The 18336-nt window shown below is 36.0% G+C and overlaps 1 protein-coding gene across 2 annotated transcripts in view; it reads left to right on the forward strand.

Moving 5' to 3' along the window:
- The window catches only part of WDR26 (WD repeat domain 26), a 43262-nt gene that overhangs the window by 16257 nt on the left and 8669 nt on the right, over positions 1 to 18336 (forward strand). For both annotated transcript variants that reach the window (XM_036277655.1, XM_036277654.1), the window contains exons 7-12: positions 3486 to 3624; positions 9213 to 9353; positions 12150 to 12269; positions 14451 to 14596; positions 15167 to 15245; positions 15532 to 15661. In XM_036277655.1, the coding sequence (XP_036133548.1) occupies positions 3486 to 3624; positions 9213 to 9353; positions 12150 to 12269; positions 14451 to 14596; positions 15167 to 15245; positions 15532 to 15661 (755 nt within the window). The remainder of the gene's footprint in view (positions 1 to 3485; positions 3625 to 9212; positions 9354 to 12149; positions 12270 to 14450; positions 14597 to 15166; positions 15246 to 15531; positions 15662 to 18336) is intronic.

Below are 18336 nucleotides of genomic sequence, written 5' to 3' on the forward strand. Positions count from 1 at the left end.
TTTTCCTCTTGAATTCCCTGTTTCAGGGAATTCAGGCTGCTATCCACACAGATTCTTCAAGCCAGAAAAGCAGGAGTTAGCCTTGATTTCTCACTTATAAACATTAAGAAAAAAGATGTCAGGCATTAAGTCAGTTTATACAGTCTTTATGCTGAGTTGTGCCTTTGCTTGCTAAACTGGGAAAATAGAACCTGAACTTGATTTAATTCCTAGTATTCTACATTCATCTAAAGGTCTTCAAAAGAAAAGTTGGTATTTCTTATTATCTGCTTTACTCACTTTTAGAAACTAGATTTTATCATTGAAACTAGAAAACTGTATCTTCAGAAGATAAACCTTAGCATTAAAATTAAATACTGGCTCCTCTTTCTGGAGAATAGAAAATTGATTGTGATTTAAGTAAGTTATAACTTAAAAAAAAAAAAATACTGATCAGCACTAAAGAGTTTTAATTAGATTGTGCATTATTTATATTTTTCACAGTTAGTGTATACTGATTTTTGGTTAAATTTGACCAGTAAGGAATAGGATTTTTTTTTTTTTAATGACTTGGTGGGTTTTTTCTACCAGCAACCAATGGAAGGATATCGCCACAGATTGCTTTATAAAAACTAATTTCTAAGTAAAGGATTATAAAATATTTATAGAAACTTAAAATGTTAAAGTTCAGTTTTATCAAAATGCTACATTTTATTCAGTTTTATTTGGAAAGGTACTGATATTTTTAATATCATCTTAAATTTTAAATTTATTTGAAAACAAAGGTAAACTATCACCTGTATACATCCAGAATTAAGCTTTTAGTAAACAGGGGGCCATTAATTAGTCTTTTTAAAAAGATTATTTAACAATAAAATGACAATTTACCATTTTAGTGATATTCAAATATAGCTGGTTGTCAATAGACTGGATAATTTGTGCACTGTCATTTTCTCTGAGAGCATGTGTGTGAAAGCTAGGCCAGGGAAACAGAAAGGACTTGGGGTAGGAGAAGGAGCTGGAGAGACTAGGCAGTGCTCTGCTTGGGCTCCTTAGAAACACAGGAAAGACGTGAGCCAAGGTGGGGCTGTTATTAGCTCCCTGGGAAGTGAAGGTCACAGTGACAGAAGTGAGCCAAGGCGGGGCTGCTTTTAGCTCACTGGGAAGTCAGGGAAAAGTGGGCCTTGGAGACAGGATCAGAGGATAAACCCAGGATGAGCTGCCACCACCCTCTTCTCCCCTGGTTGCAAGTCTCCTGGGGACCCTTAAAGTTTAGGAGGAAGTAAAACAGTTCACTCCAAGAAGGAGCCATGGATGTGATTTAGAGCCAGTCTGCCCTGAGTCTTTGTCCTAAGGGCTTTTTATCCTTTTATTTTTTTTTTCTTCAAGAATCTTAGGGGAGGGCTTCAGCAGAATGTTCATCAGCTTTCCAGGTACAGTCTTTAATATGCTGATGCATCCAAATGAGCATATAGGGGGGTCTGAAATTATTCTTTGGCCTGCTTTACTGTTTTACTTTTTTTTTTTTTTTTTTTTTTTAGAGAGAGAGATAGAAATATCAATGTGAGGGAGAAACATCAGTCTGCTGCCTCCTGCACATATCAAGCCTGCAACCCCACAATGTGACCAGGAATGAAACCGGGACCTCCCAGTCCATGGGAGGATGCTCGATCCACTGGGCCACACCGGCCAGGCACTGTTTAACTTTTATCTTGGGTCTGTCTGGCTCTAATTAGGTTTTTTGTTAGTTTTTCCCCTGACTTCATCCATCCTTGGATTTAGCTGTGCGCCCTATAATTTTGATTATGCATCAGTCCTTTTTTAACACATTTTGCTACTCTGATTTTAGATATCTGTTCATTCATGGTCAACTTTAGGTATTTGAATTTTTGTGTAGTTTATGTCTAGAGATAAAGTGTTTCTCACTGAATAAATGATATCACTATTGATTATTACCCATAGGAGAGAGAAAAATTATTTTTTATATTTAAAGTACTTATTTGATTGGAATTTTATATATAATTTACAAATGATGCTTAGAAAGAAAACTGGCCTTGGAGTCAGCCATGGGTTTAAATCTTAGTTCAATTATTTATCAATTTATGATATCTCTCTGGTAAGTTACTTGCCTTCCTGAGCTTCATAAAAATGGGGATGATACTTCCCTTTGCAAGTAGTTTTGAGAATTAGCAATGCTATTTATAAAGCATGCAATATAGTGCTTGGCATCTAGTTAAGTGCTTAATAAATATAATCTGGAATTGATACTGTTTCACTTGAGATAATTAGACAATGTGAAAGTTTAAACCAGCCTCCAAGTAGCCAGCTATTAAGGTAGATAGCCATGTGCACCAGCTGAAGTAAGGAAAGTTAATGTGATTTATTTTAAATGTACACTATAATTCAAATTAATTGATAAAAAAATATTTTAATTATAGAATGGTTGTGGGGAAATAGTGAAGACCAGTTTTCACGACAGGCTTAAAACGTTTATTCATTAATATTTAAATAACTATTTTTATAATATAGAGAATGTATAATATAGTGTTGTACTGGCTACTAATTATATGTGACCATTTAAATTTAAATGTAAAGTAATTAAATTTAAAAATCAAGTGCCTCAAGTACACTAGCCACATTTCAGATGCTCGATAGCCACTTGTGGCTAGGACCACCAGATTGAACAGCACAGGGATAGAACATTTTCCTTGTCACTGGAAACTGTTGGATGGTGCTGATGATTTAGAAATTGGAAAAAAATAGAATGGTTTTTTTAAAGTGTTCAATGAGAATAGTCATTCTTCTTTTTGGGAGTATGTGCCTCTAGCGGGAACCGAACCCGGGTCTCTCTGGACCACAGGCCAATGCTCCAGCCACTGAGCCACACCAACCAGGGCAGAATAGTCAATCTTATAACAACTTTTCCTCTTATTCTTGGTAAAGTACTAGATAAGTGTCAGACTCAATCTAAATGCTTTACATTCATTATCTTAAGCTTTTATTTCATCCTTGTATAAGAAATTCTGTAAATATTCTGAGGCTCAGAGGAGTTAATGACTTGCCAGGACATGAAAGCTGTACTCCAGACTTGTCTGACTGCAGTGCCTGCTCTCTTCTTCTTATACCAAGTTGCTTTTGTATAAATGAAAATGTACATTATTTCTTTTAAAACAACTTGATGCCAGCCAACTTATACAAACATGAAGCTCTGGTTATTTATTTTATTTATATAAATTAATTAGTCTAAGAAATTCAGTGATAACATACTTTATCTCTCTTTAAAAAAGAATAAATTTTAAATGGAAGCAGATTTTAGATTACTGGTTTTCCCTAAGATTGCCTTGACTAATCAGTATAAACTTGATTGTTAAGATTTACAAATGCATTCATCTTATTTTTAAAGTTTTTGATCTCCAAAGAAGTTTTATTAGTTGTTTAACTTTTGTCATTATGATCACTCTAAACTATTTTGAAAGAATAATTATTTGTGGACTTCTTTGTTTTAGGAGGCAGTTCCCATGTTATACTCAGCAGATCCTTACGGAGCATTGTAATGAAGTGTGGTTCTGTAAATTCTCTAACGATGGCACTAAACTAGCAACAGGATCAAAAGATACGACAGTTATCATATGGCAAGTTGATCCGGTATGTACTCCAGTATGAGTGTTTAGATTGCAAAGAGAGATAATTTTTAATCTAATTGTAAATACACACTTTTTTAATGTGCACATACAAGTAGTATTTTGCAAGAACAATTTTTGTCATCTGTCATGTCTTATCTCTTTCTATGTTTAGATTATGAATATAGAAATTATCAAAATCATTGAGTGTTATGTGCTAGTACTGTACTGAGTCTACATGTGCATTATTCCATTTACTCCTCTGAACAACTCTGAGATACCTAACGTCCCCTTTCTTTAAATGAAAAAACTGATCTAGAAGCTACATGCCCAGGTTCTCATAGCTAGTCAATGGAAGTTAGACTCAAATCCAGGAACATTTTTATCCCAGACCTACTGCTCTTTATTTTTATCTTTGTTAATACTTTATTTATGGATTAATACAATGCCCTTTGTCACAAGTTAGAAAAGACTCATGACCATTTTATTTTGCCTTCTAAAACCCTTCATTGTTTTGAGTAATTTGTGGAACTTCTGTTAAACCCCCCCCCCCCTTTTTTTTATCCCTAGTGATACATATGAAAACTATTGTATTCTGGATTTAAAATTCTAAGTTCTCTCTAGTATCAGTTTTGTCTTTGTGTATAGCCAGGTGACCTACAGATTTGTAGAAATGAGTATTTCCATTTTTTTTCAGCCAGTTGGACATTCACCAAGCAATCAGAGAAGTACATGGCTCCAAATAGGTTAAGGAAATGTGTGAATAAAATCTAAATTTTATTACAAAGTTTAGAATTAGAATATAATATTAGCCCAGAATAAAGTTTTGGACTCCTCTTTTAAAACAACAAAGGACCCATAGAAAGAAAAATTTTAAAAATAGTCAAATTTGAGGACATATATTAATTCTTGTGTATCTGCAATATAGTATGAATAAAGAAAGGTAAATAAGAGCTATTTTTTGCCTTAAAGCAGGCATTCTTTTTTAATATTTTTAAATGTTTTTATTGATTTTTTTTAGGGAGAGAGAAATATCTGTGAGAGAGAGAAAATTCTATTGGCTGCTTCCTACACGCCTGCCACCAGGAATCGAGCCTGCAACTCGGGCATGTGCCCTGACTGGAAGTCGAACCAGGACCTCTCAGTCCATGGGACAATGTTCAATCCACTGAGCCACACCTCCCAGGCCTAAAGTAGGCATTCGTTTTGTTGTTGTTAATCCTCACACGAAGATAATTTTTTTCCATTGATTTTCTTAGATAGAGTGGGAAGGGAGCAAACGGGGGAGCAAGAAACATCGATGTGAGAGAGACACATTGATTGCTTGCCTTCCTCATGACCCCAACGGGGGCCAGGATCAAACAAACAAATGAGGTACAGTGCCCTTGACTGGGAATTGAACCCATGACTCTGGTCTGCAGGCTGATGCTCTAACCACTGAGCAACTGCCCCGGGCTAAAGCAGGCATTCTTTACTTTTTTTTTTTGTACCATGTACACCTCTGTTAATCTGATGACCCTTTGGACCCCTCCTCACAGCAATGTTTTTAAATACGTAAACTGAAACACATAAGAAGCCCAAGTATATGTTATGTGTAAAATACTAAGGAAACCTAGGTATAGTGAAGTGTAGTTATCAAAATAGTACAAAAAGAGATACAGTACATTAATACATTGCTATTTTATTAACATATTGAATAACAAATTCTAGCAGCAGATCTAATGACTACCAGGATTTTGAAGTAGTGATGAGCATAGTATTTTGAGATTTCTGCACCAACTGTAACAGGATGGGAAAATATTTGAGATTTTTATTAATACTCACCTAATATTATACCTAATATAGTATACTAATATTTCTAACATATTGCCTGATATTACCTAATATAATAACTAACACTACCTTGCTAATTACCTACATTCAGGATTGAAGGAAATACTGAATTTTAGCTCATGGTTCATAAAAATAAAAGATGTGTGTTTTTCCTGTTATTTACATTCTATCTCTGACTGACTCCTTGGAGATCTCAGATTAACCCCTGTGAAAGGAATCTAGAGTTTAGAAAAGGAAATCAAACTTACTGAAATAAGTATCATACAATATATATAAAGTGTTATGAAAGCACAAAGGAGCTTCACAGGAAGAGTACCTCATTTGAGCCTTGCTGTGCACATAGCACAGGGAGACAAGAAATAGAGGAGTTTTCCTTGCCCTTCCCCTACCCCCAAATAAGAGAATCACATGAGTAAGGCAAAGAGTGAGAAATAAGGCTAGAAAAATAGTTTGGGATCTAACCATGGCCTTTGCATACTACTGTTAAGAGTGGTATTTTCATTCAGCAGTTACTTGCAAGATGTCTGAAAAGCAGCAATATCAAAACTGTGCTTTATGATGTTTTCTAGAAGCAGTGTATAAGAGCCCTTTTGTTTAGAATGTGTTTGTTGAGCACCTGCTGTGTGCCAGGTTTTTGCTAGAGAGAAACAGGCTGAGCTCATGATAACATAGGGTGATTGTTCTATAATGGTTGCTACTGGAGCTCATAGAAGAGATCTTGCTGGAACTGGAAAGCCAGGGAAAATAAGACAAGTAAATCTCAGGTGAAGAAGGAGTAAATAATTATTGAGGCAAACCTAGTTACAACTGGCCCTTGGGTAAAAGAAAATATGGCTGGGCATTTGAGGAGTTTTGGGGAAGAGATTTCGTAGACTAGGGGATGATGTTCACGAAGTCAGTAGCAGCCAGATGAAGAAGGTTCTTGTATACTTTGCTAAGGAATTTAGACTTATGCCAGTGTTTCCCAGAGTGCTTTAGTCAGAATTCTGGTTGTGCAGAATGTTAATAGATTTACATGTGAAGGGCTTTTGTGGCCAGATTAGCTTGAGAAATGCAGTTAATGCTTACATTTCAATCTGATATATAGTGGGTTTGGTTTGGTCTGGTTGTATTTTGTTATGTCAAATACTATTTTGAAATGCTTGTCAGAAAATTGATCTTTTTGCTTGTGTATTTTGCGTCTGTTTTTTAATGGCTTAAAAAAATGCTTAGAGAACCTTAAGATTTGTATTGATGTGGTTCCACTGCCTAGTTTCTTTTAACAGGATTTCTTAGCTTTGCCCAAAAAAACAAGAGTTTTGCCCATTCCCCCTGTCAAAATCCAAGCAAAGTTAAGTGGATTCCATGAACATGGTATTTCTACTTTGCATAGGTTAGTATAGAGACTCTGTACTTGTGAGAATATAGTATTAATATTCTCCTTTTTTTTCAACTTTATCTTTTACAGGATTAGTTTTTTATCGTGCACGAAATAGTTTTTTTAGTTTAATAGTTTTAAAGTAGTTTGTCATCAATTTAGAAGCAAATCTGTAGAGCTGAAGCATTGCTGTGAATGAAACCTTCCTTGAAGATCTAGAGCTAGTCTAAGACAATTGACTTGCTTATTAAATTATGTAAGCCACTTTGACCTATTGATACTATAATCTAATACCTGTTATTCCCCTCCAGAAGACAAATCAGAAGTAATTGCATTAACTGTTTGATTTTGTCAAAACAATGGTGATTTGGACTAAATAATTGGATGAATTGTAAACTTATGGTCTAGTGAAGAAAATAAAGTACAGTAAACACAGCCATATCTCAGTGACATTTCTGGGAAAAAATTCCCAACCTAGTTTTATCAGACTAGTTCTAGACTTGGTTTTGCATGTAAGTCATCACCTTTGAAATTTCTGCCAGGCTTAAAACTGATCCCAAAGTTTAGACCAAAGTCTGAAACTTAACTCACTGCTTTTTCCCACCTCTAGCCAAATTCCTACCTCCTCTATTCCCTGTCCACATCCATCCATATACCCTAAGAGAAATTTGGAGGTTGTCTTTGAACATTTCTCATCTCATTCTGATGTCAATTTTATGTTCCAAGTATATTTTGATCTGACCTCTTTCAGTCTTGAAGGTGTTAATTTAGGACATCATTTCTTGTTTTAACTCTGGCTGTGGTGTTGGCTTATTAAGGGTGTCCTTATCCTGCCCTAGCCGGTTTGGCTCGGTGGTTAGAATGTTGGCCTATGGACCAATTAGTCACGGGTTCGATTCCAGTCAAGGGCACGTACCTTGGTTGCGGTTCGTCCCCAGCCCTGGTTGGGTCATGCAAGAGGCAACCAGTTGATGTGTATCTCTCACATTGATGTTTCTCTCTTTCTTTCTCTTTCCCTCTCTCTCCCCCTCTCCCTCTCTTTCTCTTCATACCACTCTATCTGATGATAAATAGAAAATTATCCTCAGGTGAGGATTAAAAAAAAAAAAAAAGTGTCCTTATCCTATGTCTCTTCATTCTGAATCATCATCTGCATTGTTGTGTGAGTTCTCTTCCTAAAGCCAAATATCATTTTAGGTATTCCACAGCTTTAAAATCTTAGGTGGACCTAAAATAAAGTTGTCAGCTTTTCCAGACTTGTCACTTGTCACTTCCATGTTTTCACTGTGGTTCATCCCTACACAGCTGTCAGGCAGCCCAGGTTCCAGTCCCCACCTATGAACAGGCATGTTCTAAGCTTTTTAAACCTTCATCTCCTTCTGTGTAAAATGGGGAAGGAGGCTAATACTTACGTATTTATGAGGATTTGATGAGATTTTGTTTGTGAACCGTGCTAATATTGACTACCACTAAATAAGTGGTAGCTCTGCTGATGCGAATGTAGATCATAGTGCAGACATTTGGAAAACAGTTTGGCAGTTCATCAGAATGTGAAACATAGAGTCAGCATGTGATCTGTGAAGTCCACTCCTAGGTAGCTACCCAAGAGAAGTAAAACATGGGTCTGTACAAACACTCATACATAGTGGTAGCACAATTATTCATAATAGTCAAAAAGTAAAAATAATTCAAATGTTCATCAACTGATGAGTGAATGAAAAAACATGGTATGTCCATAAAATGGAATATTATCCAACAATGAAATAAAATACTGATACATTCCACAACATGGATGAACCCTGAAAACATAATGCTAAGTGAAAGAAGCCAATTACAAGAGACCACATGTGCTATGATCTGTTTATATCAAATGTTCAGAATAGACAAATCCAGAGAGAAAATGTGGTTGCCAGGGGAAGGGGAATGGTGAATAACTGCTGATGAGTGTGGGTTTCTTTTTCAGATGATGAAAATGTTGTCAAATCAAATAGTGGTGATGGTTGCACAACTTTGTGAATATACTAAAAACCACTGAACTGTGTACCTTAAAAGACTGAATTGTAGGCATATAAGCTATATCTCAATAAAGTTGCTTAGAAAAGGGTAAGAGGTAGCTCTTATTACACCTACCTGATTCCAGTTTCCTTGAAAGCCTCCCGAGGACGTGTCTGCTTTATCTTCATATTTCCATCTGGCACACAATGCCTTGTGTACAGTAGGTGCTTAATAGATGTTGCAGCATGAACAAATCTTTATGAAGCAAGCTGTTAGAAGCTCATTGTGGGGGAGGGTGGTTGGTGAAATTGTGAAAACGTCCTCAGATTATGTTGTCAAAGTACATCTTTGCAGCTATTTTAAGTTCTTGTGCCCAAAAACATTAACTTTCAGGATGGGAGTTAACAGTTGTCTGTTTTTCCTGCTAGGATACACACCTGCTAAAACTGCTTAAAACATTAGAAGGACATGCTTATGGCGTTTCTTACATCGCGTGGAGTCCAGATGACAACTATCTTGTTGCTTGTGGCCCAGATGACTGCTCTGAGCTTTGGCTTTGGAATGTACAAGTGAGCAAGTTCCATCCTTGGTGTAGCCTTTAAGTAAAGCATAGTCATACTGCACATTATCGTGATAGAGAGCAGAGCCATCCAACCAAAATTACCATATTTGTCTCTTATAAAAGGAAATTCTTCAAATGGAACCCAAGTGTTCAGATGTTTTATAATTTGAATATTATGCTAAATATAATAGTTTCTGGAAGAAAGATCAATAAGTATTTTCAAGAATGTCGTACTGTAGAATTCAAGCTATTTACTGTAGTACTTTGTACCTCCAAAAAGATTTTATATTTTATAGTTTTCATATTGTACACAAACTTATCTTTCAAGTGTGAAAACAGCATTGAATCAGATTTTCTATTCTAATGGCTATCGTACCATCTCCTTACCTATATTTAGTTGTTTTATTTAGTTTAGTAAATTTAAATAATGTTCTCAGTACTTACTATTAAGGGCTTTATTACTGTTTCTAAATGAAAACTTGAACGTTATCCAGGATCCCATTTTAGATAAACTGAGCATTAAGTTCACTCCATTATTTATAGGCTGTGTTTTGGAAAACTTGCAGTTACGATTTAAAAAAATTTTTTAACTTCATTCTCTAAGGTGTTTGGTTAGGTGATGTTTTATTTTTTTAACCCCTAGGCTATGATTTGAATGTAAAAGTATAAGTTGATAGGAAAGAGTTTTGAGTCTGGGGAACTGTAAGTAAGTTGATTTTTACCAAGAGAGTGAAGATAAAGCTGCATGGAAATGGTCTAGTAAAGATGGTCTAGGGGACACAATGAATACTAAGATGCTGTGCCATAATTCTAGTCCTGCTCTTATATCAGTAAGATTTTCTTACTGCTCGGTCATTTATGTATGTTTCAACCCCAGCTTTTTATTAAGAAAATTTCCAAGTACTAAGAAAAGTTGAAAGAAGAGTCAATGATGACCCCATAGGCCCCCCATTCTAGATTTTCAACAGTTGTTATGAACATTTATATGTACAGATATGCATACATACACATTACACGTACATTAATATTCAAAACATGTCGAGATAAATTCTAGATATATTTTACCCCTAAATACTTAATGCACGTATCTCAAAAAATAATAATCTCCGGTATAACCAAATGCCATTATTTTATCTAAGAACATTAACTGTAGTTCTCTACTATCTAATATCCATTTCATAATTTAAAATCCCGAATCATTTCTGAAGTGTCTTTATGCCGTTTTTATCAAACCAGTATTGTATTTGGGGTTGAGCTCAGGGGTTGGCAAAACACACAGTGGGATAGATGGCTTTCTCAATGAAAAAAAGGTTTGAAGTGAATCTGACCTAAAACACAAAGTTTCTTTCCATTAAAGCTTCCCCCCGCCCCCCAAAGGGAGGAGGTATGTAGTCATAATCCTGTAATAGAGACTTGATTTGTAGTACCTATGTAGTCTGTGTACCTCTGAGTCAGTTTTTAATTTCTGGACAGTTAAACTGTGTTCTGGCTTAACTGTTTTACTATATGCATTACTTTATAGTTTATTCTAAAAGGATGGTCTATTTTAGTCAGTTTTAAAATTATTTCTTTATATGTTTTTAGGTAGGTTCCAAATCAATAGCCTCATATACTCACTATCCTGAACATAATAGAAGAAGAAGCCATTTCAGAGCTTAGTGTATTAACATATTCCTGGATAGAAGATGCCGAGGGCTTAGCTGTTGCATGTGTATTTGTGCTTCTAGACTTTTATTTTAACCATTTATTTTTATCAAGCAACCCTAAAGAGTAAATAGGTGAGAGAAGTTAATGGGGTAAGGATTTAAGATTGCTGATTTTTTTTTTTTTTTTTTTTTCCTTTTCAGTTTAAGGGAGACAATTTATGGGTTTTTGGGTTTTTGTTTTTTTTGTGCCCCATTTCCTGATCATACACTTTGTTTTCACTTTTTTTTTTTTTTTACTTTTGATTACCCATTTCTCACAGGAAAATTATGCCCATGTACTTTTTATTATACCAAGGGCAGCTATTATCTCTCAGATCCTGTTTCTAATCCATGAACAAAATGGAATCAAGACTAGATTAAATGGTATGTGTCTACCTTCTAAGTTGAATAACTTAGGAAAAATAACAGGAAGTTATCTGAAGACTGTAACCACTAAATAGTCTTGCTTGTTAGTTGGGAATGCTTTAGAATGACTATGCTAAATAGTACAGAAATTCTTCTTTTTTTTTCCTGTTAATTTTAATTGAAGTAAAGTTATATATCAGAAAAATAATTTTCATATCTCTCTTTCCATCTTCCTACTACATTTTGAGCATCTTGAATATGAAATTTAACATAATTTACACTGCATACACCCTAGGCCTAGTTAAGGGCACAGCTTTTCTACCCATTAATCATGTGTGTGAGGAATATATACAATAAAATGTATGAAGAACTATGGTCTGAGAAGTAATGGAAACTCAGAAAGAATGGGTATATAGTGTTAGACTTTTCATATTACTTGGGAAAATTACATGTTTTAATATATGGATGTAATTGGTTTAAGATGAGAGTTTTATTGGAGTTTATTTCATCAAAGCTATTCTTTGGGTAACCTGTGCCAGGCATAGTTCAACTCCAGGATTTTTCTTCAAGTCTTTATTTCTCTGGTGGGTGCTGTAAGGTGTTTTTTTTTTGTAAGGCCAATTTAAAACAGTTTATTTCTCTAATTAAGAAAACTAACCAGATATCCCAGTTAGTATTTTTTTTCTTTTCTTTAAACATTTCCTTTACAGGGGTATCTTGAAGGTCTTATTCACAGTTTTATTTCTTCGTAGACGGGAGAACTAAGGACAAAAATGAGCCAATCTCATGAAGATAGTTTAACGAGTGTGGCTTGGAATCCAGATGGGAAACGCTTTGTAACTGGAGGTCAACGTGGGCAATTCTATCAGTGTGTGAGTATTTAGTTCCCCTTTCTTTTATTCTTTTTTCTGTATTGACTTTTAGGGAGGAAAGCAGAGGGAGGGGGAGAGAGAGAGAGAGAGAGAAACATAGATGAGAGAGAACATCAATTGGCTGACTCCTACATGCCCCACGCTGGGGATTTGGCCCATAACCTGGGCATGAGCCGCAACTTGGAATCAAACCAGCAACCTCTTGGTGCATGAGTTGACGCTCAACCACTGAGCCACACCAGCCGGGCTTTAGTTCCCCTTTTAAATGTCTGCTTGTTTCAAAGCAAATTTAGTTTTGTTTGAATAAAGAATTCACTTGACTTTTATAAAATAAATTTTTGTTTTTTTCTTTATTGATTTCAGAGAGAGAGGAAGTGAGAGGGAGAGAGAGAGAGAAACATCGATGAGAGAGAACATCGCTTGCCCGCCTCCTGCATGCCCCCCACTGGGGACTGGGCCCACAATCTGGGCATGTGTCCTGACTGACTTCTTGGTGCATGGGTTGACGCTCATCCACCGAGCTACACCAGCCACACTTTAGTTCCCCTTTCAAATGTCTGCTTGTTTCAAAGCAAATTTAGTTTTGTTTAAATAAAGAATTCATTTGACTTTTATAAAATATACTGTATGAAGACCTACTTTACTATTTTTCTAGATAAGCACTGTCCAGTAGAACATTTTTTTCCTTCTATTTTTAACCATTTCAAGTGTTTTGTACAAAGTGTAGACTTTGAGTTTAGTAAAACACTTAAAATTTGTTTTCAAGTTCTTATAAACAAATTTCTAATCTATAGGAATGAAAAGGTTTAGTATTTCATTTCCTTTGAGACATTTTTTAGCCCTTTGAATTCTGTACATAAAGAAAGATGCTGAGTTTCATGGATAGACTGTCTTAAATATTTGAGGAATATTTAAGTGAGTGCTACCAAAGAATTTTCCAATTTTGTTGTTGTTGTTAATCTCACCCAAGCATAATTTTCCATTGATTTTTAGGTAGAGTGGGAGGGAGGAAGAGAGAGGGGGGAGACAGAGAGAGACGTGGATGTGAGAGAGACACATCATTTGGTTGCCTCTCACGCGACCCCCAACCAGGGCCGGGGATCGAGCCTGCAACCCTTCAATCTGAGGGCTGATGCTCTAACTGCTGAGGGAAACAGGCCAGAGCAAACTTTTCCATCTTTAATTGAGGCATCTTTTAATCAATACCTGCCCTGTTAATCTTGGGTTGTGGGAATGATAAAAATAAGAAATAGGTAAGGAAAGTCTACGACAAGGTAGGCTGTGTTACCAATGCAGCATCATTACTGTCTACCTTGATTCTGTGTTTTGTACCACTGCCTAATGTGGTTCCCGCATTTTCAGCTTTGTCTTTAAGACTGAGATTACGATAATTCCATCAAATCATTCAATGTAACTAAAGATTACTTACTATTAAGGCTTTTATGTAGCCATTACAAATTACCAGTTTTTGTGGTTTTTTTTTTTTTCATTAAGATAGCCATGAGACGCATGGAATTTAGTGTCATGTTACTTCAGCATTGTTATAAGCCACTCGTTCTTAAGTCCTTGGGTGCAAGATGACCACGTATGTTTCTGCTGGCTGTGCCGTCATATACAGTGTCTAAACCTTCAGGATACAGGACTTGGTAGTTCCTGAATCAATAAAATGCCTCTTGGCACTTAGAATGTTCAGTAAGCTGATGATCTTGAGAGCACATTACAAATTTGGTGACGATTTTTAAAATGACATAACAGATTTCGAAGTTCTATAGCTGTCATTACAGTTTTAATCATCTTTTTTCAGATCACAACTTCTGAGTATTATAGGACAAATCCCAGAATAGTGACTTTTAAAGGAATGTTTAAATTATTTTCTACTACTAGTGAGACCTTTACTTGGACTTTAGGGGCTCTCTTTCTTTGTGATTATCTCTGCATAGGGGTTTTTGAAGGGAGAATAGATTTGCAGAGGTTCTCATCCCTCTCGCTTCCGTAGTGGTGTAATGATTTGACCTGTGTTCAGATTTTCATGATTAAAAACACTTAGTGGAACAATTGGGTTGAGATTAGTCTCAGGAAAAGACAATCTTATTACAGAAAGATGGTGCTAAGGAATTGTTTTGTTCCTTTGTTTGCTTTCTGAGTGCTGTTTGGTGACGTTCATTGTTGCTCCCCGCCCAGGATTTAGATGGTAATCTCCTGGACTCCTGGGAAGGGGTGCGAGTGCAATGCCTCTGGTGCTCCAGCGACGGGAAGACTGTCCTGGCCTCGGACACTCACCAGCGAATTCGAGGATATAACTTCGAGGACCTTACAGATAGGAACATGTAACTATTGTTTTTATCCATTAAACAACAATTATCTGATTTCTATTAAAATATGTAGTTGAACTTGCAGAAGAGGAGTATTTATGTGTTTTTTTTTTGTTACTGTTTTTTTAATCCTCACCTGAGGACATTTTTGCATTCACCTTCGGTAGAGGGAGAGTAGGAGAGGGAGGAAGAGAGAGAGAGAAACAGCCACCTGAGAGAGACACATCAACTGGCTGCCACCCTCACAACCCCAACCGGGGCTGGGACAGACCACAACCGAGGTACGTGCCCTTAGCGGGAACCAAACCCGGGTCTCTCTGGACCTCGGGCCGACGCTCTAACCACTGAGCCAAACCGGCCAGGGCCAGTTTCTTAGTTTTAGTTTGATTCTGTGGTAATTTGGATTGATGGCCAGGCGATGCTGAGTAATCCTTAACTTGGATTCTGTCTCTGGGTTGGAATGTGGTGTGTAATAATGACTACAGACCAAATTGTGGTATTTAAGCTAGAACAATTTATATTTTAATAATTTGAATGTCTTTATTTCTATTATATTGCTTTTGACAAATTATTTTCTGGTTACAGAGTACAAGAAGATCATCCCATTATGTCTTTTACTATTTCAAAGAACGGCCGATTAGCTTTGTTAAATGTAGCAACTCAGGTAAGTTTATTAATATAATTCTCAGAAAAATTTATCTCAGTTCTAATATTAAATGTGATTTTTATTATATATAAACAAAAATATTTATACTTATTATTAAGTTTCACTGCATGTGTTTGATCCTTAGCTGTGTAGAATCAACTCCAAATTTATCAGGACATTGGCATTATACATAAATAGAAAATGAAAATGTCCCATCAGGGAAAGGGATATTATATTCAGATTACTTTTTAAAATTCTTTTGCATTGAGGTAGAATAAATACCTATATACTCTTTTGCCTACAGGGAGTTCATTTATGGGACTTGCAAGACAGAGTTTTAGTAAGAAAGTATCAAGGTGTTACGCAAGGGTTTTATACAATTCATTCATGTTTTGGAGGCCATAATGAAGACTTCATCGCCAGTGGCAGTGAAGGTAAATCGTTTGTCAGTATCAGTCCATGTGTATTGTTGGGTTTAAAGTTCTATAATTCTCTCAATTTGCGAAGGTGATCATATCTCCAAGCAAGTTAAGATGTTAAATTTAAAATTGTAGGAGTTATTTACCCAGGAGGACACTGTTAATTTCTCCTTTTTTGGAATGACTTGAGTTCTTAGTGTCGGAAATCAATAGTGCCTATTCTGACCAGGTGGGGATGTGTTTGGTGCATGTATCACAAAGATTTAGTTAAATCTTTCATATATTGACTTGTTTTTTTTCCATGAGACTGGTGTTTTTTTCAGAGGTTAGTAGTATATAAAAAGTCAAGGTTAATTATGATGTTTTACCTAACTTGCAGAGACTTGACTAGTTAGATCTTTGGCATTTTTTTAATGACCAAAGAGAGTAATTTAGTTTGATAATTCATATTGTCTCTACTACTTTTTTGAATAAATTTATGCTCCAGTCTAACAACATTAGTATTTCAAGGCAAGCATGTACCTAAAGTAGTCAGTCTCACTTGTAAGCACAAACGTATAAAACAGTATTAAAAATTACTGTACTTTTTAAGGTGATAGAAACATAAATAATGTCAGATTATTGCAATTTTTTCATTAAGCACATTTTTCTTGAGTACTTACTATACTGTTCTAAGTACCATAACAGCAAATTATTTAAGTTACTTTTTTTTTTTTTTTAATCCTCACTCAAGGACATTTCTTTCCATTTTTTTGTTCAGAAAGAGTGGGAGGGAGAGAGAGGAAGAGAGAGAGGAAGAGAGAGAGAGAAACATCAACGTGAAAGGGACACATCAAGTGGCTGCCACCTGCACGACCAACCAGGGCTAGGGACAAACTGCAACCAAGGTACATGCCCTTAGTGGGAACTGAACTCAGGTGTCTCTGGACCGCAGGCCGACGCTCTAACCGCTGAGCCAAACCGGCCAGGGCTTAGGTTACTTTTTAAAATACTGAATCTAGTTTTACAAGCTACTCCAAGGAACTAGATCATTGTAAACACTTGCTAATGTTCCATTTTTTGTATAAAATCTTTAGTGTCCCTGTCTTGCCACAAAGCTCATCTCAGTAGATGAGAGGATCACGTGTGACACTGGAGTTTTCCCTTTCTGCATAGGTGTATGTAAGTATTAGGACCAGGAGAGACACTGAGGAATTCAGACTGTAACATGATGCATATGAATTTATTCTTTCTCCCTCCTACCTCCCACCTCCCACCTCCCCAAAATGCGGTGACAGGTAAGATTTAGAGGAGAGGAGAGTGGTTTTTAGGTAACAGTTCAGTTTACTTCTTTGCAGTCAAAAAAAATCTTTTTTACGCATTAGTTCAATGTTATCTTCTCCCGGATTCTCTACTGGTTTCTAATTTGATATGGTCTAAATATAACCTTCTACTTGCTTTTTAGTTTCTCCTGCTCTAAGGTTTTTTTCCCTGTGCTCTATTCATTCCTTTTTCTGGTTGGTTTTTTCCTTCTTAATTATGCCTCACAACCCCCTGTAGCTCTTAAAAATAATATGTACCCTAGAAGTGCTTTAAAATATGTGTGGCTACCATTATCCCTAGTAATACTAATCTTTTTTCTAAAGTCCAAACTAACTTAGAACTAAGTTTAGTGAATAATGTAATTATACCACATTATATTTTGTTTAGTGCTAAATATGAAACATTTATTTTTAACATCATGTGGATACAGTGAGTGTATTATCTCCCAAGCTGACCACAGTGATTCATTTGTCATTTACTTATAAGGAGTATATTCCAAGGACCTCCCATCCACAAGTGTGTGAATGCCAGTATCAAATAGTGCAGTTAGGAAACCGTTCCCACAAAAGCTATGCCATTACTCAAGCCCTCTCACTGAGCCAGCAGTTTTGGGGAGCACTACTCCTTTTGTACTTCTGCATAAGCACTGGATCCCATAGGCCCATGCAGCAAGCAGGGCTTAATCATAGCGCTTTGTCATTCTGACCGTGACTACTTGTTGCTGCCTCTTCAGGAAATATTCTCCTTGGGTATGTGTTCACAAAAGCATATCCTCCAATAGAGCAGAGTTCAGTTTCATTGACACTTTTCAAGCTTGTAATCTTTTCTCTTTTGTCAACTTTTTCAGTTGAAGAAGAAACATAACTAATTTGTTTTCTTCCTTTTTTTCCTTTTTTTGCTATTTGCATTTTATGCAAGAAGAAGTATTTTCAAAAGTTATTGAACAACAAATACTTGATAAGAAAGATAAATTCAGTTCTCCAGTGACTGTCTTAGCTCTTGCTTCACATACACACGAAAGTTCAGATACAGCCTCAGCTTTTTATCATTTTGTTAGAAGTTTTGAAACCAGGGCATATTCTTTTACAAGTTAATTTACCTTTTTACAACTACAACGTTTCCTCATTTGACAGCACACCTACTGGAAGTTTCCATATTGACCATGCAGTTGACTGATAGATCTTTAGATTGAACACTCTCCTGATTTAACCCGGGGATTCTGCCTTCTGTTTAAGAACCACCACCTAAATTTGTTAAATCTTTATGGTAATACATGGTGTCTACTATGTGCTAGACTCTGTTCAAAACACCTTTCATACACAAACTTCTTATATCCCCATACCATGATGAGGAAGTATGAATCCCCATGTGCAGAGGAAGAGTTGCAA

Source organism: Molossus molossus, unplaced genomic scaffold (genome assembly GCF_014108415.1).
Source record: "Molossus molossus isolate mMolMol1 unplaced genomic scaffold, mMolMol1.p scaffold_m16_p_23, whole genome shotgun sequence".
Taxonomy (NCBI): Eukaryota; Metazoa; Chordata; class Mammalia; order Chiroptera; family Molossidae; genus Molossus; species Molossus molossus.